Raw genomic sequence first — 27,954 nt, 5'->3', positions numbered from 1 at the left:
AGCAAACTGCAAAATTGCTAACTATGCGATGAAACACCACAAATTCACACTAAAATACTTCCGATACTGTCTACATTTAGTATTTCACGGAATACGCGTGTCATCTGGTAAAAACTCAGAAACGATGATGTTAATGTCTCAGTAAGCATTTGCTTTTATTTGGAATTTTATGCTACAAAAATTGCAAAACTGACTGAGAACTTCTTATCCCTTAAACAGTTAACATAACAAACATTTATAATGCAGTATTTCACAAAGTTAGCTTATGAGCTATGAACATGAACTAAGTTCCCAAATTTTATATCAATTATAAATTCAGAGAACTGTATCTGTTAAAGTGCACGCTTTACATTCAGCATTAAAATAGATAAGGCACTTCACTTATTAAAAGATAAAACTGTTATTAACAGGGTTAAACAACTTGACTAAAATAAATGTGTAACTATTGTTCATCTGCATTGTAGATGATTATATTTTCCTTCACCAGAACAGCAGTCTCTGCAGGGCAGGAACATTGAAAGAAATGATTGATCCCCCTCCAATATTTACTGCGTAAATAAAAGCAGCAACAACAACAACATAGGAACAAGCAGGGTTTTTTCCTGTTCTGTTAATCATGGATGACGGCACCTCATGTCCCAGCACAGCTTCTTAGCAAGACAAAAATCCAACTATATTGTAGGCTTTTAGGAAGAAAACAAAATCTGTATTCAGAATATGAATGTAGGAAAGTATCACTGCATGTCCCCAGACAGCTATCAAGAGGCCCAATTTTAGAAAAGTCCTACATATCAAACCCCCTTTATAAATTTCTAGGGAGATCAGCAGACAGCAATGAGGCCAAAATAGAAACTGGATTCTGCAGTTTCTGTAAACAATAACGTTTTGTTTTGTTTGCTGCATAAAGCGGTAAAACAATGCAAAGGAACAGTTAACTTGGAAGAAAAGCTTTCCTCAATACTTGCAAGCGTCCTTTTTGTTTACATGTGTTGTGTGTCAAGTGTTATTTCATACGCAGGTGAATTTGGAAATCATATTTTAAAGGCCTCAAAAATACTTCAAAAATAATCATGCAAGTCACCTTGAAGAACACACAGTTGAACATTTAGGACAAATTATCAAGTGTAGATCCAAGTAACTGTTCAACTTCCACACAGTTTAGTATTCCGATACATACAAAGCCTGTTCTGTTATTCACTTGTACGTTACAAGAAGCGCTGCACAGGACCAGCATCAAAGAATAATGTGTGTTCAGTAAAAGACTCCACCTTCAGCATTCTGTATCCTTTTTAACTTCTGTCTTCAGCACGACATCAATTTCTTCATAAATAGCTCTGAAAGAGGGGAACAGGGCAACACCTACATCACAGCAGTTTCATTTTGACAAAACGCACTAACGAAGTCCTGCCCAAGCATAAACTGCCAGGAGTTCATAGTGTTTGCCAAATGGAGTAGCATCAGCTGCAGGATGCCCAAGTTTCCATGGTAACAAAGAGCCAATCCCGCGGGGCGCCTGTGATTATACATTTAACGAGACACCTCTGGACATTGTCAATTTTGACAAAATGGATTTGGGAACAGGACTGCAAAATGCAAGTGGCAAGCATACCACATGGCATGCAGTTACTGCGCTAGTTAAAAAAAAAATAAAGAAAAAACTTTGTTGAGATTTTTCTACCTCAGAATTTGACAGTTCCTGGGAAATAAGTTTTGTGTAGATGGCTCAATTTTTTTTTGCAATTTACTGGTAGAGAGTTCTGCCATCCGTTTAGTTTCATATTAGTTTTCTGACTATTTGGGCCTCTGGAGAGTCCCAGCATCCTCCCCCCAACTTTGTAGCTCATATTCAAATTGAGGATTTTCTTGATATGCAGTAGAACAACATTCTTAAAAAACATTTCCTGTGAACAGGAATCACTTTCGTTACCTTGCTCCAGAACTACCTGTGTTGAAGCGTCAATCAGCTTCCTCCACCAGGACCCTTATTCAAGCTTTATTCATCTTCTCATATCACTGGATAGGATTTTAGTAGATCATTTTTGACACCGAATTACTCCACCAGTTTCACAGACACCATAATGAACACACTATAGGAGTTCATTCCTTAATTCGTTATGCCAGAAGTATTGGAAGAAAACGTACAAAATGCAGTCACTCTCATTTACGTTAGTGATCCAGTTGGTCAGCTAACGCAGTTCAAATAGTGTGGTCTGTGTTCTCACTCAGAAGAAAAAGCCATCTTGCCTTCAGCACTTCAGAAAACTGTATAGTATCTATTTTAAAAGTTACTTACTCAGTGGGAGCCAAAGGATCAAATTCCATGATCTCGTAGTAATGAGGTGACTGTGACTTGTTCTTTGATGCAGCTGAAGAATAGAGAGGCAGATATAATCCAGATTTAAATGTGAATGACAAGCACGCTTACAGAATATATCTTCCTGAAAGCAGCAGACTATCTCCTATGCATCTAGTTGCTTTAAATGCTAAAATAGACAGACATGTCTAAGAGAAGCCACGAGCATATGAGATTTCGTCGATGTTTGATGCTGCTGCTAGTCTTTAACAGTCATTATGTAAAGCCCTTAAGTTCTAACAAGAAAAATATATCTCCATGAAAGTTAGGTGGTCTGCAGTATTTATTACCTGCTGGTGACAGTCCATTTAATGATGTAGTATGTCCAGTCTGCGGATTTACTGGATTCAGAGGCACCGGGCTTAAAAGAGTCGCCAACTAAGGACATCAAGCAAAACAGAGCATGAACAGATCGTTCCATGAGAACCAGTTTGACTTAACTTACATAACTGCTGACTTATCTTTAAACTCTGAGACTATAGCACGTAAATTTTAAGGTCAACAGTTACTAATCTCATTAATCTCCATTCTTCGCACAAAGTTCAAACATCTTTTAGTGTTATCTATAGCACATTTGTACAATTTACTTCTGTGTAATTTGTTACACTACACAGACTCAAAGACCGCAGTATTCACAATACAGATACGTGCTTTCACTTGCCGTTTAAAACAGGGTACATGCAGGTGTGTTTGGGGCCTGCTTCTCATCTTTTCTATTTCATGCTGCCTACCACAGAATAGCACTGAAATTCATAACATTACCTTCAAAGCCCCTTCATATTCTTTGCATTCCTTCTGTTACGGGTGTTTTGCCTGCAGCACATGCCATCTGTCCTAAACTGTACCTGGTTTTTAAGTGTTTGGGCTTTTTGGTGTGTTGTTTGGTGCTTGTGGGGTTTTTTGGGGGAGATCTCATCTTATTTCACACAGCAACAGATTAAACAGATTAAACACAACCAATAGAGTAACTGCTTTCTGCAAACTCCCCTGAGATTGTGCTGGACCCAAGAAAATATGATTTCATATTAGCGGCTGTGGTATCAAAAGAGGAAAGTTGCCCTGTTCACCAAATACAGTGTTCCCTGATGTATGGAGAAGAGCCACAGAACAGATCTTTGTATCCCATTTGGACAGTAGCCGGGATAAATCCAAACAGTTCTCATTTTGACAGTTGCCAGCAAAGAATGATTACTCTGAACATGAGTGTTACTCACATTGCAATATGAATGTCCAGCTGGGTTGCTTACACTATTGTTTTGTGCTTCAGCTGCAAATCTAGGAGAGAGTAATACATTGAAAGTAACTGAGAAACTATCAAAACTGGATATTCCAATTGTTACATTATTTTTTTACTGGTCTGTCTTTATCTTATGTCACAACTGAGAGCAGCATGGGGAGGTGGGCCACTGTCCCATTCATGTAAGAGGGAACTACAAGGACACCTCTCCTGTCTTAAACTCTTCTTATTGACCTGTACAATTCATCTGCTTCTCCCTTTCATTGCAGCATTGGCAACACTCAAGCAGAAAGTTATATATACCTCAAGTACGTTTTGACTGTTGAGATAAATTTATATCTATGACTAAACAGTGCTGCAGGAGCAGTGCATTTTTAAGCAACGTCTAGTACACAGGTAGTTTTGAGTTGTTTTACTGGACTAATGTGTAAAAGTAGGAAATCTGTGTTCTCAGAGCTTTCTATAAATTCCTCAGATGAATCAGAGTACTAATACCTCTGAAGTTCTGTTATCTGTTACCATTTTTTGTTAAGAGATTACTCACAGGAATTGCTGAGCGTTTGTAGTAGTTGCTAAATCTAGCTGTGGATAAATTGATGGATGATGCCTGTTTTTATCTGCAGATACGCAATCTGAAATTCAAAGTGATAATTAATGATCATTTAAACGTTTTTAAGCAAATGTTAGTTACTTGTACTATGAACACTGCAAGGTAAAGTTTTGTTTGGAAGGCATATAAAGAATCTGAAACAAATTGCTTTTTATCACATGAAAGGCATGAAAAGGTTTGAGATGCAATGTATTTATTTCCTTAAAACGTCAGAAAACCATCAGTAGTGCTATATATGGTAGACACCACTTAAGATCGCTTTCACTATTTCTAAAAGATTAAAATGGAATTACAGGCATTTATACCCAGGTGGAAATTCTCACCTTTAACTTCTGTATACAGACTCCCCTAGGAGGAGCTTCTGCAAACAGTAATTCAGGGTACCAAAAGTTAGTAGCTCACTCCTCTGACAATGAAAGAAGTCTAAAGTTAGAGGAGATAAATACCTTTCTCAAGGTGAACTGTTTCTAACACCAAGGGCCTCCTGAAAAAACTCAGGACATCAAGAGGGTATCAGAAAAGCGTATCTCTCTTTCTTTCTTTCTTCCAAGCCTACAGAGCTGTTTTACAGACTTCATTGTAATAGAAACCAGAGCATGTTCTACTGTTCAAATTTATGTAATGGGAGAAAAGATTGTTGCTTCCACTGTAAAGAAAACACAGGCAATCTTATACTAGCTTACATTTTTTTCCTATGTAAACGCATCAGTTCTCCTTTTAAGGAGATTTAAGGAACATCATTAAAGTTAAGGAGTGTCTTTGTTTTCTTTCTTACAAGAAACTTCTTGATTCCTCCACTAAGCTCTTGGTTTGCTTTAGGAAGCCAGACTGCAAGGGCAATGTGCATTCATCACTTACTAAGGCCTGAAGGAGACGCTGCAGAGTCAGTTTGCACCACTGTTGACACAGGAGATGGAGAATCTATGGAGAGGTCAAGTAGATCACTTGAGGGAGCAGATGGCTGTTTCCTGTACAGCTTAACATTTGAAAAGGAATAAAGTTGTTTGGAGTTTCTCGGTTGTGGTTTTTTGTTTTTTCTTTTAAAGGAACTTGTATAGTGTTAAACAAATTGCTATTTTCACAGAATATAAACTTTAAAAATCATAATATTAAAAATTGGCAAGTATGAAAGACGACCAGGATTATTTTTTTTTTTTTGTGCGTGAAAGATAGCTAATGAAATATTAAATGCTTTCCAGAAAAGATCAGTTTCAGCAAGGCTGCTTTTTCAAAAAGTTAAGGAAAACAATTCCGAAGTAGGAAACAGTGCAAACTCAGTTCTAAAAAGCAATTGTGAACTTGTTTAGATACAAGTTTCATACCAATCTTCTGACTGATCCTATACAACTATTTTTATGCTACTTATTGGTGTTATTGAGATTTGATACACGCTTAGGGAACAGATTTTTTTCAGTCCTGTTTTGATAGGAAAAGTTCAAAACCACAACAATATTTGCTAGGACACAGAAAAGGGTTCCCTTTGTTCCTCCTGTGAATATGTTAGAATTAAAAATGTAGCTAACCAAAGATTTTAATAAAACAACATGCTTGAATCATATGGGTTTGGTCACACCAGATTTAAAAAAGAAAAAGATGATGTATTTTAAACTTGGAGACTCCTGAATAATACAAAAATGCACAGACTGCACCATTTTGACTATTAACGAATCCAACCGCACATCCATCAAGCAAAAACATCCACCTACATAATCAGAATGTAGTAATAGTGGCTTTTCAAGGAGAACAAGACACTCTTCTACGTTTTTTTCAATAATTGTCAGCTGTATTTCAGCAGTCACAATGCAGTCATTTTCATATTGAGTCCTAGATGACTCCACAATTATCAATCAATAAAGGATAGTCATTAAAGCTTTGCTACAAGCCATTATTCACAATTCCAAAAAAGCTTTGACTCAGAAAAAGACATCAGTAATAGTGAATTCTGATAGCGTAATAGTATTTCAGCCTATAAATGCTTAACAGAGAGCAAATGAAAAGAAACATTATGGTTCCTCATTTTGTATATGGCAGATAATAGCGCTTAGCTGTAGAGGTAATAAACTCTCATTTGAATAGATCTCATTTTTCCTGACCAAACTTCCATTTTCAATTTTACATTATTTGTTACTTTAGTTACATGAATTTGCATGAAATTCTGCAAGTGAGACTTCAGAAAATCAGTAAGAGTAGTATCAGCCTGCTGTCTCCTGTACCGCTCAACTAGAGAATAAAATTCTGCTATTAAAAGTGTATTTTTCACAATGAACGGAAAAAGGAATGTTTACAGTCCTGCGATTCACGAGTTCATCTATAATTACTCACCTCTGTGCGTTCACGTTGTATTCTTTGATTCTCCAAAAAACGAACTCTGTTTCGAGAAAACCTGTTGAAGTTGCAGAGTTAAGTGCTCATTCTTACATTTCTGTGATGTCATTTGTAAGAATATGAAACCAGTTATAATCAAAGCTTGACTATCAAAGGATTCCAGAAGTGCTAAACAAGCACTAGAGCTAGAGGAGACACAGCTAAGTGATATTCAGCATCCATAAGCCAATCCATTTCAGAAGAGCCCCAAGTGGTATGGACATGAGACTGTCTACACAACTGCACTTGCTATTCTGGGTTACTGAACTGGTGAAGCCCACAAAGACAGTATATATGCAGGGAGGAACAGGAGAAAAAAAAAACCAAAAAACTTTTCCAGCTGCAGAACATAAAATATTTATCTGAACTACAGGAAGAACTGAAAAGTTGTTAGAGCCACTAGAGGGAGTCATTGCTACATACATGAGGCCGGTTTATTGCACAATGGTGATTGCTCCTGGTTTCATTTAGACTCTACATTAACAATCAGAACAGCAAATGCAGCATGACTTGTATTCAAACAATACCCATAGTCTGAAACAGATGCAGCTAGTTAAAATCGGTCTGCCCTTTACAGATCTCATTGTTCAGAGGGAGTTCCAAAGAACAAATCTTCTGCTGCAAACATTAACCCAATACATTTCAATACCTACCAAATCTGAAGTGCAATCAGTGCCTCTGCACCCAGGGAGACTCATCACACATAAACCATAACATTACACTGCTAAAACGCAGTAGTTTTCTGTCCAGTTTCACAACAGCCAATTAACTGCTCCTTAAATCACCAGGTGAGTCTTTCGTAAGGAATTGCTTGAATTATACCCACAAGCTACTATTGATAGTTAAGAGGTTTTTGGCCTTGCCAGTATTCAGCCGTTGTAACAAAAACGTAAGCCCGCATCTGACTTCAGTTGATTTAGAGAAGCTGAACAGAATTCTAGTTTTGCTTTACTAAAATGAAAAACCTCCTAAAGCAAGAAGTGCGCACGCTATTTTTTCAAGGCACTTACTGTAAAAAATGTCAACACTGCTGTAGACATAAGATTTAACCATAAACAAAAACTAAATGTTGTCAACATTAGAACCAAAGTTCGTGCTGTGACGCTTAGAAACACTACTGATATTTTCAGTGCAGCATTCAGAAGAGGTTTAAAAAGAAAAGATGACTATGATGAACCATTGCACTTGATGTATAAAGATTTCTATAACATTTCTTAGCCATGGAGAAGATGTAAACTACTTAACATGGAAGGCTATTTCCTATTAAACCAGAATACTCTCTGAGAGTATACTCACTGTGATATTTTGAAGGATAATACTCAAATTTGGAGTTTAAAGTTAATTTCAGTTTTGCTAGCATCTAGTAATGCCACCAATGACATAATAGATGCAAACACAGAATGTCAACACAAGCACTGCGGTGCTTCCATGTGTGAAAGAAAGAAACATTTTGTGCTGTAAGACAAGTAGAACAGCGTGTTTCAATACAGTTGAGAAAAGCAAGCGACTCTCTTTAGCATGCAATGAAGCAGAATGCCATTCCATGGCCAATTTCTGCAGTAAAACTGTCAAAGTTGTTCAGAAAGGAGAACTAGTGTTCTTTTCTGGAAGTGTATACGCTTAACAGAGATAAGGACCATCACCAGTACCAAAAGGTTTGTAGCAGACTGATGACAAATTCTCTGTGCAGTACCAAAAAGGAACATCAAATTCCAAAATAATTTTTGTTTGTGTGCATCCATCTGATTTCCTGCCTGTGCTGTTAACTTGTTTTACCCCAGTATAATGGTTTTCTAACCACCTTTATAAGCTGTTCCTGAAGTGTTTAGGAGAAGACAAATACACAATCTTCTCTTTTTGCAATCACGTTTCTTTTCTGGATTTAAGGATAAAATCTGTCTCCTTGTTGAGGATCAACATTAGACATAGAGCATTAAGTACCCTTACTCGGTTAGGATACCAAAAACGCGAGGAGAGAAGTCCTGTACTTACCTTTCATGTCCCAGAAGGACATTATTTAGATCTTCATTTACTTGTATTAATTCAACTATCACATCTTCATTCTCCACTGTCACCAACAACTCCATGATCCTCTCCTGCATCATCCGACAGGTCTTATACAGTTTCTGCCGAAGGCAGGGGAAGAAAAAAAAAGAATCGTAACTGTGGTCTCCCAATTTGTCAGTTCTGGAGAAAAACGACAAGACACTTGAGCACTGCAGACTCACAGGTAACATTCCTTAATTTACACAAACCACACACATACCAAACATTGCAAATAGCATAATTTTCATGTCTTTGATCTCTGCAAGGCAGGGTGACATCTACTATCATCACAGCCAGCACTCCTACCTAATCCCTACCTCTTGACCCACCTTTATTTCTAGAGATATATCTATCTCTAAAGTCAAAATTACAAATTGCAAAATAACAACGACCCCTCTGGGCGATGCAGAGCAAATTTGATTTGATCCTGTTTGAAGCCGATTAAACTCAGCAGGATACTTCACATGGATGTAATGAATGTGATCCTGTTAAACATCTGCTTGAAGAAAAAACAATAGCAGTCCAAAGGGCAGAAGTGCTCTGTGACACAAGTCTCTAGCTCTAAGTATTGCTCTAAGTGGGGAAGTTTGGATGCACTTAACCTATGCACTTTCTGAGAAACTAACACAAACCTAGCAGAATCAGTTGATAGGAGAATTATGAGAGTTTATTGAGCAGATTTTTGCATTATTGCCAGTTGAAATGCAAGATAGTTTATTTATATTCCTCTCTACTGCAGATTTTGCATGTTCAAAGAAACAAATTCTTTAGCAACAGGAACCTCAACTCAGCCAACATTTTATTCCCCCCCACAGTGCATTTGCAAATGCTGGCAGGCTCCACTTAAGGAGGAAACAAAAAAAAAAAAGGGGGGGGGGAAATTACTCTATCTGCACACTGCTATTCAGAAATTGCTCTGGTATTACTTTCAAAGTGATCTGATTTTTCATCAAAAAACATATACTTCATGTAAATAAATGATTTTATTTCTGTAAAAAGAAGTTTTGCACTCCTTTGCCAAATCTGCACAAGGATTACAGAGTATTGTACCTTCCAGTACTCAATCTTCATAGCCCAGGATAAAACACAGAAAAACGTATTCAGTTTAATGTCTGTAATGAAATTTAAAACCTCTCCAACTCCACGCTTTACTACCTGATCTACATTTAAAAAAAACGTGTATTTCTTATGACTCCATTATACAGACGGACTAGCTCCTTTGTACAGATTAATATTCACTAGAGAAGAAAATTGAGACACTCATTTCAAGCGTGGATTTGGTAGGCTTTGCTCCTATCCACAACGATGCCTGTGGTCTTATGTTTTGAAACCTGGAGTTCTACAATGATGGACAACCAGTTGGTACAGTAATCATCAGTGATTCCAATGAATTTGTGCTAATTCTTACCAGCTGATGATCTGGACGCAAATTCCTGCATGTCCATCAAGCATGCCTATTCATTATCCAGTACAAAAGTTTGTTACTCTTCTTGCCTGATACTGAGCTTTAGCTATTCTTTAACTTATGTTACTGGTCTGCACAATATTTCAAGTCAGATCTGCGATCTTAAGCCTTGCCCAGAACAGGGTGGAGAAAGGGAGGAGCCTAGCCACTAATGACGCTACAGAACTGAAAATATGTTGTTTTACTGTAGCAGTTTACCCTGCTACAGCTTTTATTGAGAGACTCCAGACAATCAGAAGGACTGAAATTAATGTCTCCAAGTCAAAGCCTAAACGAGCACCTCTTTTTAGTAAAGGACTGTTCTTTGACAACAAAAGCCTAATCCAAGCAATCCAAGTAGAGCTACAAACAAAAGGGAACATTAAACATTGTTTATTAATAGGCTAGCCATGCTTGATGCTTTATACCACTCAGTGCACAGGGGAAAAGAAGAGAAAGAACAACAGTGAAATTAACATAGAAGAAATGAGTTTTTAGTCACTTGCCCACAAATGGGAACTCCACACCCTGTTCTCAAATTTTTGCCAACAATTTTATTACTGGGAGTGTCAATAAGAATTCACTGGTTTAGCGTGGGCAACCTTATCCGTGCGTTCACATGCATAAGGGCTATGGTAGGAGACAGGAAATAAAAGACATACTTTTCCCGTTTCACAACCAGAAACACTTACCTTGTCATGGACTGGACAGAGGTTGCCAAGTATGTTAAACCAGTGTACTGGCAACCTCCCTGTTGGAAGCACCACCACAGAGGTAAAGTACTGTGCATAGAACAGCCATAGATTAGCTGGTGGCACCCATTGCTGGAACAACCTATACTCAATCCTTTAGTGCAGGCAAGGCAAGCCCTCTGCACTCTACTGCAACAGCTACTTGCCCATGTTTTAAAGCCTACTCTGGCTCAGACCCTCCTTCGCCAGCCCTTCCTCCTTGGACTTGTAGCTCCACAAATCTCTGCAAGGGAAACACTGTTGGGGATGTGAGCAATTTCCAGGGGAACAAAAAATACTGAGAGATTGAGCCCATCTCCTGTCTGGTTTCCCCAGACCAGCAGCACTGCCTGTCATTAAAGATGAGAGATAGTGGCAAACTGCTGCTATCTCTCCATATCTCACCTCCAGTTGCAAACCAATCCATAAACGGACACAGCTGAACAGCATGACCTTGAAGGCAAACCAAGAGCACCCAATGAGGGTTCCTTGCAAAGGAAAAATTCTCCACTGGGCAAAAGTAGCACACCAATCACTTCTCCAACACATTCAATGCTGACAAATTACCAAAAATGCTTCCTCGTAATAAAAGTTCAGAGGTAAGTTTAGAAACAGAAGGGTGCAACAGAAGCTTTTTAAATTCTTGCAGACAGTATGAAATACAAAAACGTCCAGGGACAGGTTGCTATTGAAATGCTAAAGTAATACTGCATTTTTAATTTCTAAAATAGAAAATACAGCATGAGCAAGTAGAAGAAATGACATCACAGAAAGAATAACATCTACATGTTCACTGTCAAACCTAAACTGGACTATTGCAATACACTTCCTTCAGGCTACACTTTAAGAGCACGTGGATTCATCTACAGCACAGCTCCCAATCTTTGAGGTCACGCATATAAACCCAATGTTTCATATTCTTCACTGGCCTTCAGTCTGCCTTAAGGTACCGGTAATAATAAAAAGGGCACTGAAAACTCCAGGACGGATATGAGAGACAGACTGTGTCATCATCTATTTTCCCACAAGCCAACTGCGTTCAACTGGAATGTTCTCGGGGCTGTTTGACAAAACACGCTTAACAGAGAACACTTCATTATGAAATTCCTTTGCCCTTGGAATTCCCTAGAGCTTAAATTTGCATTGCAAGCTGTATTGTCCTTTCCTGACTATCTAGATGTCAAGGGAAGGTGAAGAAGACAAGAGAAAGCAGAGCAAAAGCAGAGACTGAAACCTGCTGTTGGATTCTATGTGGCAATCTGAATCCAGACGTTACAAGAAAGGACTCAACATGTTTTAAAATCAACTTTGACCAAATCAAAACAATAGCCCCTACCAATGAATTATCACATACCTGTAAAAGGTTCATATCATCTGGATTTTCAGATCCAGGAACATTTTCTTTTAATATTGATGACATGACTCTTACGTTCATTTTTGCCATATCCAGTTCACTGTACAGTTTCCCAATCTGTTGGGTTCAACATGAGAGAATATTGTGTAGGTGAACAGAGTGAGCAGAACAATTCTTACCCCTAATATGTAGTTTCTTTATTATTAGGTATAATATGGGCCAAATTAGCATTATTTTACTCTTGTGACATGCCACGAAAAGGAAGGAGTTAGCTCAGCTTTTGTATGTGCAATCAAACTAAAATACAAATCTGATAGTACTACTCATTTTTCTTACAGTTAATCCCTCTCACTAATGTTGCTGTTACTTTTCTTAGTTACCTACAGGCCAAGCAGGAATGGAAGTGAACTGTCCTTTCCTTTCTTCTTTTTAGAATAATCTCTTCACACAAGTCTTATGCAAAAGTAAGTTTGGCTTCCTCACTTATCTTTGAGGTAACTTTTATCAATTTGCATAACAACATTGTCAGAGATCATTAGATATTCTCACACTTGAGTAAATGATTCCACTTTCTGGTTGGGGTACAGCCTGGCATTTACTGAACTCACTTCTGCCTACTCTGCTTTGGCACATCACCATATAAAACATCTTCAGGAGAACAAGCCTAAAACCAGAAATATAGAACTATGCCACTTGAACTGATGCTCCCTTCCCGTGGTCTATGCACCCAGGTTGTTGAAATCACAGGCTACTAGTACATTTCAAGTGGACCCGCCCCCCTCTAAACCTGTAGTACTGCACCTGCTCAGGAGTCAACAATAATGTTGGTCCTGTGGGAAGAGGCAGTAAAGAACGTTTTGCAGGAGTAGCAGAAGATGGTGATGGCTTGGTAGACGGCTGAGATGAAGTCTGTGGAGAGACAAAAGAACACAGCTTGAGCTACAAAACATCTTTTTCAGACTAAACAACTGGGCATCAGCCTTTTCATAATCAATGCTCCCAGGGAATTTGTTGAGCAAGGTCTATTTTCAAGAATAAATCTAATGGCTACTTCGTAATGAAATGAGGTTTGGAATTCAGATATCTTTTAAATGGGTTTGCAAGTAAATTCCACAGGATGAAGCGGGAATGGCTAAGAACAGGCTAGCTTCTTGAGCTCTTAAGCCATTTAATAGCCAAGAGTCCTTCCCAAACTGCCACGGCAACTTTACAAAGGATAGTTTAGAATGCGATCATACTTGGAACCAGTGGGGGGGTTAAGTCTAGGGCTCTACAGATGATCAACTACGAAGGCCTTCTGGGACGAAAAGCTAGAACACTTTCACTTCACTTGCACTGCATTTGAACTGACTGCTATAAAAAAAAAAAAAAATCCAAATCCAAAACCCAACCTACACAAGACTACACACTTCAAGTCCTTCACTTCCTAGAGACAGAGCTAAAAATTGTGTTCAGGTCTGCTGTTGCCGAGATAAGCAGAAAGTTTGCCACTGATTTTAACTGGCAGATACACATGGTAGACAGAATTTTGTCTACTGTACTTGGTGAGAAAAAGGAAATATTGTTTATTGAGGGCATTCTCCATACAGCTTGTTCAAAAAACCTTTGAATACATAAGCTTCTGTGCACTCCACTATTCAATCATCAAATCAAACTCAGGATAAACCTGAGCCATTCCTGTCTGCACTGACTGCAGACATTTAATTCTGTAATTGCAAGGTTCCACACAGTGGTGGATGGCTTTCACACATCCCAAAACTGTTGTGAAAACTTTTCTCATAGGGCAAAAAATTCTGGAAAGAACAGCCTTAAAACATGCACTGTATTTTCAGCTGATGTCCAATGCTCATGGCATGCTTAATGTCCTAGATGCTACACAATGATACCTATGACATATGCTTAAATAACATTTATTGTGTACAGGCTGTGCAAACAGCTGGAGACATATATAGACAATAATATTTTCTTAAAGATTCCTACCTCTCTTGGTTTAAAGACAGATAATACTCATATTCTGAACAGTACGTGTTTTCATTAAAATCTTTCTCGTTTTAGTTGAGGCTTTCAGAAGTTGATGCATTTGGAGCGCTCTACTCTCACTCATTTTGAGGTAAACAGCATGCGCAAATCCTTTACACACTTTGAAAGCCTCAAGAGAGAGATACTTCCTTTTTGAGAACATATCCACTAATCTGTGGTTTGAAATAAAATAAACTATTATATAGGCCAGGTTTCTTTGTTATCTTGGCTCTTATAATTGAAACCAATTCCTGATCATATGCTTAAGTAGGTTGGTCACATTCTGCCCTGGAGCATTCAAATAAAAAAAAAAAACAAACCCCTAAACAAACACACCTTCATTGTCTACAGAACTCATACAATTAACACATCCCATTTCTGATTTACAAAAGTTAACGAAATATCCTTGTGTATCCCCACCTTAGGTCCCCCTCTGTTGGTGTCAGAAGATGGAAATTCCACTCCTTTCTTGAGCAATTCTAGATAAACTTCTTTTACTTCGCTCACATCCACCATTCCTTGGAAACCTCGGGCCCATGTCTAGTTTTGAAATAACAGGAACAGTAACAGTCACAAAAATGGACAGTCGGTGGATCAGACAAGCGCTTCTAAAACATGTGGTCCTAAAGACAGGTCATTCCGTCCATCCACTCCAGCTAACTCCATTCAAAGGAGCAGGAACCACGAAAGCTCCAAAGTTACCTCTCATCCTGCTTGCTAAGTGCAACCACAGAGGGAGCACATACACAGACCGTGAAGGGAATATAAAAGGTGGAAGCTGACAGTTTTCCAGTTCCCTCTCTTTGTCTTCCAGTCTGTGCTATTCCTGCATGAAGCAGGAGCAGCAAGAATAAAGTCTGCTTTAGGAAGAGGTTCCGATAAGTATGTTACAGGAATAGGCTGCATCATTAAATGCTTACCACATAGCACAGACATAAACATCTACTGTTTGCTCTGGACTTACCATGATAAAGGTCAAGATTTTCTCCTGCATGTCAATTGGCAGGTTGTATCTTGGATTCAGTAGTTTCACCAGCTTGTCTTTACAGAAATCTTTCTTCACAACTAAAGATTGGAATCTTGGGCCACAGTTCTCTATGCACATGTCAAGCAGCTGCGCACACAAAAAGCTTCTGTTACACAGATACTAGGGAAAAAAACACAACTTAACTGCTTTTGTTTCCTTTTGTTCCAAGGTGTTATGGGGAAGAGTACGAATGGATATGAACAGATTATGGCCAGCAATCTCACCAGAACGTCTGATAAGGTTACTACAGGGAAACAGTAGCTCACTGTGCACACTGTTATACCTATGCAATACAAAATGAGATGTGTTAGCCAGAGTTAAACTATTTTTAACAGAGAAGTATGGTCACACTTGTTTCCATGTCATAGCAGTTACTGAACATACGGTACCTTAACAGCATGAAAGCCGCCCATAGCTTAAAAAACGACTTGTACAGATTCAGTAATAGAATTAATTCACTGCCTAGCACATAGATATCCTAGTCTGACAGATTCTGAAGAGCTCTACAAGAGAGGAAATAAGATTACTAAATGCCTTTCTTGTAATTTGTCCTGTAAGCCAGAGACTAATGAAAAAATGGAAAAGAACAAATTCAACAACTTGGACTACGATTTCTTCACACGTTTTAAAGGTCACATTGATTTGGAACAGAAAAGTTGAATTGTTCCAATTGTCAGATTCATCTTCACAAAAGAAGCCTACTTCCAAAACTCTGCTTGGAATGCTCAGTGTAGGATCTGTGCAAGCAACATGTCTGCCCTATCAAATATAGCAGTATGTGATAATAACATAATACTTCTCCCTTGTACACCTGGAGGTAGCTGATTACAATTCCCATTTTACAGAAGAGATATCAAAAGCAGTCGCTGCGTCCCAGTCACCCGAAATCAGGTTAACGCAAGTCTTAACAGGAAACTACGGTTAGTCAAATCAGGTGCAGAATCAGGAACAGAACTCATCTTGCCTGGCTCAAATCAGGAGATCAATGACAGGACTATGATGCCCCACGTAAAGAAAAATGTGCTCTTGTGCTTTTTGCTCTTCTACCGTACCTTTATTTTCTCCTCTCGATTTAAGAGGGAACATGGAAAGGTGAAAGCAAAGTGTAGAAATTAAGAAAAGTTTCCAAAATTTCATGTGTTTTGAGACAAAACTTCCCCTGAATCACATAACAGACAGGATATATTCTCAAAAGGATACACAGATTTTAAAGGACACTATTGTAATCTTGATAAAAGTAGGTTAAATATACTTTCCTATTCAGAGCAGACTATATTTGACTAAGTTGAAATAATTTTAGTAACTCATGTTCTAGCCTCAGGACTTGGGGATTTTTTTCCCAGTGTGATCAGGAACTTATGGGAGATGTTTGAAACCAGAAGAAAACATATTGCTGAAATGAAAACAGGGTAGAACAAAGAGACACTGGCAGACTGCTGTGCAAAAAACTAACTGAGAGATAATTACAAAAAAATCTTGGCTCGAATCATTATTTTTCATTTGAAAGAGTACATGAAACATATGCTAATAAACCAAATAATTTGCCTGTGCACTACTTCAAAGATGGTCTGTGTAAAAAATTTTCAACCCAGTGCATGGGAAATTTGGTATGCTACTCCCTATTATTAATTCTCTACTTAAGGGACTGCGTATTTATGCTCTGAATGAAAGTACTGAACTAATAGGCTAGATCCTCCGCTCAATTACGCCAGTACGCGCCACTCAGAGTAAAACTAAGCTGGTGTAAAAAAAAGAAGAATTTGATTCAATTATTTTTAACTGGACCATTCATGAACAAGCCACTTTCATGCTAATAACATCTTTCATTAGAATTTCAATATAGTTATTTATTGTTGCAAATAGGACTTCACCTTCCCAAGCAGTTCCATTGGAATGAATAGATCCAAGGTGGCCAAATCAACCACTGCTCCACATAGCACAATGGAATCTCAATAGAAACTTGTTTTAATAACAGAACAGGCAAATTAACTTCAAGCAAACCATTAAACTTCCTCTAAATGATAGGCAGGACCTGAGAACTGTTGGAATTGACAGAGCTGCTATGTTCCTGGCTAGCTGATCCCAGACATCCAGTTGAAAAGAGATGTGCACTGAGCAAAAAGGAGGGCAAACTGCAGAATCAAAGCTCTCTGGATCATGTGACAGCAACACAAAATGAAAACAATAAAATGCATCTGAACAGAGGTGAAGACAAACTGTAAGGCAGACACAAAAAAGGCAGACGTTCATGGGGATAACAGAGAGTCAGCTACATTCCCTGTCAGTAAGAGGCCACACTCAAGAGTTCAGTAGGACTATCTACTCATCTAAAGCAGACAGGTATGGTCCACCAAACTGTGACGGATACTTCTCAGACCTAAGGTGAATGCAAGAAAACACAGATAAACAGTTTGCTTCTTTGTCTTTCTGACTCAAAGGGAACAAGTCATTAATCTATCTCCAGGATTACACTCTACTAAACATATACTGATGTCTACCCAGTAGAGTTTTTGAACACCAAGGCACTATTTCCAAGTGCCAGTATTTAAAAGGAACCTATACGAGCAGCTTTTTCAGCTCCCATTCATCGTTTATAGTGTGGTGGCTATGTAGACTTTACCAAGATTCTGCATTTCAAAATTAGTACTTTTTCAGAAGTCTTGAATTTTTCAAATTTTATATATATATATATATATATATAAGATATTGAAATATGGATTTCTTTTACTCCCACTCAATGCTCCTTTCCTTTTCCTCTTTGCCTATATATATCATAAATTGTAAAAAAATTGACTAGGACTTTTTTGATTGAGGAGCTGGAGGGCTCCCTCACGTTTTTAAGATCCTCTGCTTTGTGAAATGTTAACTTAAAGGAAAATATGAAGGTCACATTTGCCATGCTAATTTATTATTTTTTTACATCTGAAAACTTACAGAATATTAAAAAGAAAACTAGAAAAAAGCCTAAGGTAAAAAAAAAAACAAACTCCAAGATTTAAACCTATCCAATGACTTCTTTTAAAATATTTTCCAACAATGTAATGAAAAAATGAAACAATAATTCCATCTTAAATTTCTGCCCACTGCTTTGTATGTAAGAGCGTGTGTGTGCGTGGACACAGGTACAGAGAGACACATTCAATAAACTACTTCCCCATGTGCTGTTCAGTTCCTAAGACCTTACAGGGATCAGAACCAGGGAACTGCAGTTAAGTGTTTTACAAAACCAAGACAACTGAACAGGTATCTCAGCATTCACTTCGTAAACAGAGTTTAGTATCTGAAGTCTATTAGTAATAAGGAGTCAATTAACACACACTTTTTTGAGTTCCTGCTCAGAAGTTCTAATCTCTTCACTCTGATTGCAAAATCACCACTATCAAGCCTGATCTCTTGGCTTTATCAAAGACTGTGCATGAAACAACTTCATGGCCTGATATGCATACACCTCAATCCACATGACTTCACAAGCAACAGGTAACGTCACTAGATCAGAGTACATGAAGTCAAGCCGCAACCAACACACTATAAAGCTGGCACTCACCCTTCTTCCTCCAAGTAAATAAACATGCATCTATGAGCCAGAAAGGAAGACGCTGTTGAGATATAACACGTCTTGATGACAGAACCAGAGACAACATGTGCAGTTGTGCTACTTCAGATAAAGACTTTCACATTTTCCTCTATGTGTATTCTCTGGGAATAAGCTCCTTAAGCAGTGTCATTAGAAAGATTAAATTCTAGAATTTCAAGGTGGAGTAAATAAAAATGGAAAAAAGTACGTTTCAAAAGAAAAGTGATTTGTAGATCTGTTGCCTTCTTAGTTGTTTCTAATGTAGGTAGGAGAGACAAACTGATGTACAGTCTCAAAAGCAGGAGGACCACAATTACTGTAGGACACACAGTAAGTAAACTCAGAGTTCATCAAAGAGTCCTTACTTTTCTAGAAATTTGGGAGAAAAACAATTTTTAAGAGATAAGAGCTGCATGGGGGGAGGCTTGTGTTTTAGGAATTGAAAATTATTTCTGTTTTTCCATTTGTAATGATTTGCTGTTCCAATGTAAACATTTCAAAATGGGAAACAGGAACGACTTCATTGAGGCAATCAAGAACCCAAACCAGCAGACACAGCACATAGAAAGACTGATTTAGGAACAAAGGAGTTAAAAGTCATACACGGTCAGCAATGAGGTCCTCAAAGCAAAGGTTTCACACATGTTAAACTGATGGCAGTACCGGAAGAAAACCAGAAAAAGGAAAGGAGCCGGAGCAGAGGTAGAGGCAAGGATGGAAGATTTTTACATATGAACAGAAGCAGGAAGAGAGTTACAGGAAAGGCTGGCACTTATTAAAAACACCCCAAAACAACAACAACAAAAAGATAAAGGAACTCAGGGAGAAAAAACCTGCAGTCAGAAAACAGAAGCTGTGCCAAAAGGATGTGATTGCCTGGCAGGCACAGTTACATGCGTACGTGTGGGTAGGTGAGAACAGACATGGAGAAAGGGGCCTGGAACGGTAAAGATACCGTGAGAAGGTGTTGAACTACGAGCACAACTGAAACGTGGTACAATCTCCATCTGCGAGCAAATACAACGAGCTTCCAGGTCAATGTGATAAAGTTCTTCCATGGATACACCTGAAACAAGACCCTTCTCCCACTTTTATGTTCTTAAGAGCTAAGCTATAATGTCACCTTGGGTGTATCTGCAGAGTAAATATCCAAAGAAAGGCTCCTAAATCTAAGCACTAGGTTATCATAACTACAGTTGACTGTGTTAGATACTCAGAAAAGGACCTAGGTGCACAAAGACTGTAGGAGAAAGAAAGCAGATCTGATACAGGGATTGCAATTACAGTGGAAACCGAGTGTTTCTGTTATGCAAACACATACAACACACAAAAAGGTGACTCATAAGACAGTGGAGAAGGAAGCCAGGAAAGAAGTGCGGAAATGGAACGAGGTGAAGGTATACATCGGTATGTTTAACACATCTATCTGCATCTCTAACTTGTCAGGAGACACTTGGGCAATTGCTAAGTGACCTACAATTTGACACTATCAACCACCCATCTTCCTTAATCACTTCTCAGCACATATTGATATAGATAATGATTTTGCACAACAAATACCAAACCCATGAGTAATAGTACTCAGTGTAATGCAGACAGGCCTCTCCAACCTCAAAAAAGGAAATGGTGAAGAAAATACTTCTAGACAAATAATGACAGACACAAATCCCCAACAACTTAAAATACAAGTGGTATGATTCTCCTCATAGTTGCACTATTGTTAGTCAAGAGTAATTCAATCTGTGAACTCTGGACTTTTGACAGTGTTAGGAACTTCCTGCTATTACCTACATTATTGGTGTAGTGGAGAACAGAGAACTACGTTAACATACTTCAGTAAACCTTAAATTGACTGAAATCACATCACTTCCCCAAACTCCGGGATAGTTCAGAAACACTGTCAGATTCTGGAGGCCAGATTATCTCAAACAAGGATATTCCCAGCCACTCCAACCTTTAGTCATAACATCTGAATCTTATGTAGCTTATCCTGTGTCTTGCTGCCTTGCTTAACTCGCCATTGTTACCCTTTCATTCAAGTTTCTCATTTATACACGATAACACACGTTCCACCCTGCTGCATACCAAGCTTAGTTTAACTAAGCTCAGTACCACAAGGTAACAGAATGGTCAAATGTAGCTTTTATGTAATATCCCAACCTCCATATCTTTCACAAACAGGTGGGGCACTCATGGAAGTACAATCACTGGAGTAAATAACAACTATACTACTTTTACGTAGTACAAGTTTAAAAAAAACCTAAATCGCAACAATAAATTTAAGAATTCGCATCATCCAGGACTCTCCAGAACACCAGCAGACCACCTGATCTACACTGTGGTAGTGCTGTACACACAAAGATAGAAAACATCCCGGAGAGTTGTGTCAGTGATAATTTGCATGCCACCTTATCGTTTAAAATGTTTTCCTTCTCAGTGTCTAATTAATATAAATATAGCTGTACTTACGGACAGGGTAAGCCTGATCTCCTTGTGGTTACAGTTTTTTGAAAGCTTTTTCTTTAGCGCTTTAACTGCATCTTTAGGCCTGTGACAAGAAATTAAGTAGAAAAAGTTACCAGTGAAGTCAGACTGTTTTTCTAGTTTGTAACTTCATCCAAGAGCCAAAAAAACCAGCCTGAGATATGGGGCCATATTCATCTCTGTATTTACACCCACATAGAACGAGAGCAATTGCCCCATTGATTTCAGCAAAATCACTTAAGCATTGAGTTGGAGTGGTGAATCAGGTTTGCTACTGCAGACTGTGCGTTACTCCAGAGACTTGTGCAGAGAAATAAAGTTACGCTCCTCTGCAAAGTCTCCTCCAAAATTATATTATTTCACTGTTGTACAATAGATTTACTTATCTAGCTTTTATTGCTATGAAAGGGTGTATCAATTGCCAGCTGCATCAAGAGTTGACTGGTACCTACTTTTCATGTATGATGCAATTAAAAAATATTCTCCTGGGAGAGCTGTCAGGAGTTGGGGTGTCTTGGCTAACTTCCAATCTTATAATTGCAGGATGCTTTTAACTCATCTGAATAATTACCATGTACAGGTGGACAACCCATTCCACCCCAGAGATAGTGGCATTTCTAGAACAGTCATTTTGATTTCTATAAATACACCCCCTATCTTTTAACTATCTATGTAGGAGGAAAAGGGTGGAAGATGGCATCAAGCTTATCACACGTGGAAAACAGTTTTGCCTGATTAATATGGGCTATCATACAATTACAATTGTATGTGTACAATTATTAAAGCCAGCTCAATGCTCATGATCAACAAAAACAAGATGTCCTAAAGTCTCTTTAGGATCTCTCTAGAATCTAAGATGGAGCAATATGCATAAATGCAGTGTTTTAATAAGAAAAAAAGAAATCTTTGTTGAAAATATTTCAAAGCCAATGACATTAAATAGCTATTTACCATTACTGCATTTTTCAGTTTGAAATGTTGTCGTACTTCATCAGGAAAAAAGAAGAGATTTCTCTATTTTTCTTAATCCTATGTCATACCAGTAGAGAATCTAGTGACAGATGGGAGCACGAGACTGGAGAGGAAAACTTTCCCTTACAGAAAGCCGTACTATTACTATTCCACTCCTGCTTCTTGCTTCTCTCACTGAAGCATCTGGAAACACTCTGCTCAGGAGCTGGATATTGCATTAAAATAACCATTCGCCTAATTAGATACAGCAGTTTTGCTGTTCCTAGTATCCTGTTACAGACTGTGACTAGCAGTAGTTGCTTAGGAGGAAGTTATAACGAGTTCCTCTGTTAGCATAAGCTGCGCACAAGAGGAAACTGTTTATTAAAAAAAGCTCTGTTACATAGAAGCTCCACATAAAAACTAACACTGAAGGTCAAGGCATGGTGTTGCTTATGGCAATAACCAGAGGGGAGTTATTACTGACCTTCCAAGCTCTAAGAGCCACAGGTGAGAGTGTGGGATCCATAAAAAATGAAAGGAAGGAAAAGCTGATATAAAAAAAAGATACCTGTGCAGAAACTAAGGCATACCTCATTCTCCTAGAGAAAGCTCTCCAGTCGGTGTGAAAACATGCCACTGCTAGCAGTGAGTTCTTGCAATGCAATGCTGAAGCAGATCTTACATGAGAACAAATTTTCTTTTCCCCTTTTTACAGGTGCGAACAAGGAAGCACAAAGCAGCAAGTGGCTGAGCAAACCAGAATGTGGCCATTCAGTCAAGAGGCCACCTCTGTGCCAGGAGTCCCAGGTACATATACTGATACAACAGATCCCACTGAACAGAAACCCAGCCATCGCTTCGCTCCTGCTGTGCGGTAGGTTGGTTGAGAAAATGCATGGTGGGGAACTGTGGTTAAGTTGAAAGCACACAGTTTTAAACAGCGTTGTAGGCAACCAAATGGGTTTTGCAGAGCACAAGGGCACTGACTGGCAGTGCAGGTTACATAAAATATGCCAGGCTCAAGTAAGAACCCATGTGATAACCTTTCTCTAGCGCTCGTCTATGGGATAGCACCTACAAGTCTAATCCCTACGAGTCCTGATGGCTGAGTAAGGAGCGCAAACAGGCAAAACTCTTCCCTAAGAGCCAAGGATACCTGCTCCCTGCTGCTACTCACACTTGGGTAACTTTACATATGCGTCGTACGCCGCCTGCTACCTCTAAGACGAAAACCCGGCTGTTCTCCTTTCCCACAGGTGACGGCACCGGCCGACCCTCCGGCCCAGAGAGACCCCCGGGCCCACAGCCCCCGCCGCGCTCACCCCTCCTCCGTCGCGTTGATCACGTCGCAGATGTGCATGAACTGTCCCCACTCCTCCGTCTGCAGCGCTCCGCACGTCGCCCGGTCTGAAAGGACAAGGGGAGCCGCCGTACAGCAACGCCCGGGGACCCCGCGGGCCGCCGAGCCCCGCCAGGCGGGAAGAGCGGGGAGGCGCCGTCCCGCCGCGCCCCTCACAGCCCGGGCAGCGAAGCGGGAAACGGCGGCGCCCGGCTCCCCTCAGGGGGGCGGCGGGGCAGGGCGCGCGGGCGGCGGCGCCCCCTCGTTACTCACCGACCAGGCTGCCCACGGCGGTGCCGAAAGGGTCTTTCGGAGCCTTCCCGAAAGCCATGGCCGCTGCCGATAGAGTCGCGCGGCCTCTGAGGGGCGGCAGCCCCGTCCCGTCCCGCCGGATCCGGCCGCTCCCCTCCCGCCCCGCTGGTCGCTCCCTTCCTGGGACTGGGGCGGAGCCGCCTCCAGGTGCCGTCGCGGCTCCTCGCTGCTGATCGCGGGCCAGGCCGAGCCGGGCTGGGCGGGCAGCGCCGCCCCCGCAGGACTACAGGGCTGCTGCGCCCGCGGAGCGGCGGGGTAAGTGCTAACGCGGGGCGGGGAGCGGCCCCGCTCGGCCCCAGGGCTGGGGCAGCCCGGCCCCTCACGGCTGTGCCCCACCGTCGGGTGGGCCCCGCGCCTCGGCCGCGGGCCCAGAGCGCCCCACTGAGTCCATCGCGTGGCCACGACCTCCTTTCCCTGCTCCTTGGCCAGTGTTTAACGTGTGACCCCCGGCTTATGGCAAACTCAGAGGTCCCTCAGCCACCTCCTAAATGGGGATTAATAGCTGAAACCACGAGAAACTTGGCCTTTCGTAAGGCAAAGCTCAGAACACCTGGGTCGAACCTACCGAGGGGCTCCAACGTGCCTGTTGGCACCTGTGAGTTGGAAATCTGTGTTTACTTCAGTGGAAAGGGGAAAAAAATACCTGCCTTGCAGCACTCACCCCATGGATCTGTTCAGTGACGCACGAGACCAATGGTAATTTTGGTTTTCATGTATTTTGAAGAACTTTTTACAGCAGAACTGATTCAAAGGATCAGCTTTATGATACAAATGTTAAGACCTTCACTTCAGGTACAAGACCACAGAAAATCAGGGTTTTCAAAGGCAGCAAAATAGAATGTACACTTTTAAACTGATACCTGATGCAATTTGCTGGTTGATTACACACAATTAATTCATTTTAAAAGATGACTGCAAACACAGCAAGAGTGACAACTTCTGCTACACCATACTGCACCCTGTATGCAGACGCAGACTTTAGTGCCTACCACCATGAAATCACTGGGGCTGACCACTGCTCCTGCAACATTCATACCTGTTTTCTGAAACCCATGTTCTTTTCTGTTTCACAGATTTAACGGGAACAGATGTAAAGATCTCAAAGAAACAGAGAAAAAAACCCTAGTGCACGTAAGTTACATTCATAGTCAACCTTTGTATTATGTAGGAACCACTAACACGTTCCTCTCGCCACATATACGTTTCCACGCGTGGGACTTTCTTGTTACAATTACTATCAATGACTTCCATTGTGTCACTTCATCACAAGTCTATCTCAGACCTGTACAAAACCTGGGAACGAATGTAGCATGAATGAAAATTAAAACCTCTGCTGTAATTTTTGTTGACTGGGAGTTGTAATTATTTCAGTATCAAACAAATACGGAATCATATTAACTAGCATTTGAATACAGCTTAATCAGTCATACAGTCAGAACATGATATAACCAAATAAATTGTTTGCCTGACATTAGAATTTCATGAATTAACAAAGCTGTATTTGCACTGATTATGAGCGTTCTTCCTAGGATAAACTCATTTTACTTTCGCATTTTGAATAACTCTATGGCCCCATCTACTGGATGGTTTTAACATAAAGGCTGGAGAAGAACACTTTCGTGTACCTGCAAGCATCTCTAAAAAAACCAAGTTACTATGAGAACTTTTAGGCAAGTTGATCGTGTACAATGAATGTAGCAGCTAAGTCTTTTTCTTACTTTTTCTATAGTAAGTGGGCAGAGTTCCTCATACAGCTTGGTGAGGTTCCATTTGAGACTGTTTCTAATGAAAGCACCTCAATTTTCCATGCTTCTGTTATTCTTGTCAATTGGTTATAAGCCAGACATCATCTGTCAAAACAGGAGTTTGTTTATTTATTCTTCGTTGCAGAAGTCGTCCTCTAAACTTAGGTGTTTATTTCATTTGCTCTTTTAATACCAAAACTGAAATAAGGGCCTATTTAAATTAGCCGTTGTTAAACCTGCAATTTGAGTCAGATCTTGTTTCAGAGAGTGTATTTTATTGAGCTACTCAGGGGAAAAAAATCTGATGAAGTCTTTTTTCATTGGAATTTACTGATTAAAGTTACTTATTGAAATCAGCTACTAGTCTAGATCTATGAACTCCTAGTGGGCTTCAGGTTCTGCTTGAAACAAGGCTGCCTGACTCTTCAGCCTTCTCTGGGCTGGAGTCCTTGCTATTTATGAGTCAGTGAGCAAAGAGTCCCAGGAGAGTCCTACTGCACTCTTTGCAATTTTACTATTATTGCAGATATAGTATTAATTATTACTATTAAGGGACATTTTCCATCTCTTGCCAGCACACAATAGTATGTTATAAAAGGAAAGAAGGACGAGGCTAAATAATTTCTCTCTGCAAAATGTTTTGAAATGGGAGTCTTTAGTGGCATAGCTTGTCTGCCGCTTGAGCTAACATGTATTAGATCTACATAAGCAGGTTTCTCAATGTAATTTTATTTGTACTAGAGGTTTTGTTGATGTTGCTATGTCAATTAAAAATACAAAATCACATCCCTAATTGCTATAGCTATGCAAATATTGGTTCAACCTAGTTTTGCTGGTTTTAAAGTTCAGAGTTATATATAATTGATTTAGTTTTTTAAAAATCCCACCTTTACCTTAGTCTTCAGTCCTATTTTCAAGGAATCACATAGACACAACACATCGAGTGAAATACTTAAACAGCTGTCGTATTCATACACTGTTTTATGATACTGACTCGTACCTGCTGTTACTTGTTATATGAAAATTATAAACCATGGAGATGATTTTTGGTTTAGTTTAAAAACGAGAGAGATTCTTAAAAGATCATTATTCAGCAGAGATTAGGTGAGGAGTTGCAAAGTATTCCCTCCTCTATCTCCCAAGAGCTGTATTTACTCTCACAGCCTTTACCAGAAGTCTATTTTAGTGTGATTCTTCCTTGTTATCCAGTACAACAAAGATACAATCAGCGGGATTCTCACTGTAGCTCATTAGACCAGATGCTGGTTATGGCCTGTGCTGGTAGCTCAACTTGAACAAACAGCTAGAGGGCTAAATCAAATCCCTTCTGCATCATCTCCATTAGCTCATTGCCTTCAGATAACAGCAAACCTAATCAGGAGCTATTTAGGCAAATTAAATTAATGTTTGGGACCTGGTCTCACTAAGAATAAAGAGCTGTCCCCAAATATCTCTTTAAGTAATTACTGTTTTATTTTTTTTCAAATCCAAACCCCATTATGTTAGCAGCATATTTAATTTGGCTGTGTAGAAAAGGGGAACAAGCATCGCAGCAAAGGCGGGAGGTGTCTGAGGCCTGCAGAGGGCAATCTTGTTCAACGAATATCCTCATTTTTCATGCAGTGGCTACTCGAAGTGAAGGATGGTCTATCGAAAAGGCAATACCCTATCAGCCATATTGGGTTTTCTCATATACACGATGTGGTTCAGATGCAGCTCTTTAGCGTTACAATGCGTTCTTTTAATTTGAGATTAAAAAAAAATAATCTTGTATATGCAATGCAAAGATCTCAGAAGGCAGAGGAAGGTAAGAGATGTGGTAGTTTTCAGGACTGACAAGTGGATGACAGGTTTTCTCACTCTCGGTTCTGTGCTACAATTCCTGGACCCCACAGCCTCAGCACGTGTCACTTCCCTGGGACTTTCACATGAAGTTGGACAATCTGTATTTCTCCCCCTTCTAAAATGCTGAGAATTCCAAGTGAAAAACATTTTTATTTTTTTTTAATAACACACTATGGGAGTCACAGCTAATTTGAAACTAAAACAACGTATACCTTCTTTTACATAAGGCTGAGTGTAAAATCTTTCAGAAACAAGTATTTTATATCTATTAGCTTTTTTTAATTTTTTAAAGATATTACACATTACCTCCCTCTGGGATTCTACCCTCATGATGTGTTGTTAATCCAAAAGCTTTCCTACCTCTCCTCCCTTTCAGGAAACAATCCTCCCTTTTCCCTGGATCAAGGCTGGAGATAAATATTCTGTCGTATATTTAGGAAACTTACCAAAGCCTTTTCTCAAGTTCACCTTCTCAAAGATGCATCATCCAGTTCCCCCAGCTTCTCTCCAGAGGCG

The 27,954-nt window shown here is 39.7% G+C and overlaps 1 protein-coding gene across 2 annotated transcripts; it reads right to left on the bottom strand.

Annotated features, from left to right (window-relative positions):
• Positions 1-7: 7 nt before the first annotated feature.
• On the bottom strand, positions 8-27,954 carry TOM1L1 (target of myb1 like 1 membrane trafficking protein). Of its 2 annotated transcripts, XM_054221668.1 has the most exons (16): positions 23,810-23,936; positions 23,520-23,604; positions 21,229-21,307; positions 15,123-15,272; positions 14,579-14,698; positions 12,941-13,048; positions 12,140-12,256; positions 8,557-8,690; positions 6,523-6,583; positions 5,059-5,176; positions 4,135-4,222; positions 3,568-3,628; positions 2,644-2,731; positions 2,294-2,366; positions 1,269-1,334; positions 8-683 (listed from the first exon to the last, which is right to left on the bottom strand). In XM_054221668.1, exons 1-15 carry the CDS (start codon positions 23,865-23,867, stop codon positions 1,271-1,273), a joined length of 1,404 nt encoding a protein of 467 aa, XP_054077643.1. In that variant the 5' UTR covers positions 23,868-23,936; the 3' UTR covers positions 8-683; positions 1,269-1,270. The 2 variants fall into 2 exon arrangements, with proteins under 2 accessions (XP_054077643.1, XP_054077644.1); XM_054221669.1 differs by lacking the exons at positions 23,520-23,604; positions 23,810-23,936 and adding an exon at positions 27,885-27,954 and having other exon boundaries at positions 10-1,334.

This window comes from Rissa tridactyla, chromosome 15, assembly GCF_028500815.1.
Source record: "Rissa tridactyla isolate bRisTri1 chromosome 15, bRisTri1.patW.cur.20221130, whole genome shotgun sequence".
Taxonomy (NCBI): Eukaryota; Metazoa; Chordata; class Aves; order Charadriiformes; family Laridae; genus Rissa; species Rissa tridactyla.
This window is presented reverse-complemented; position numbering and strand designations above follow the sequence as displayed.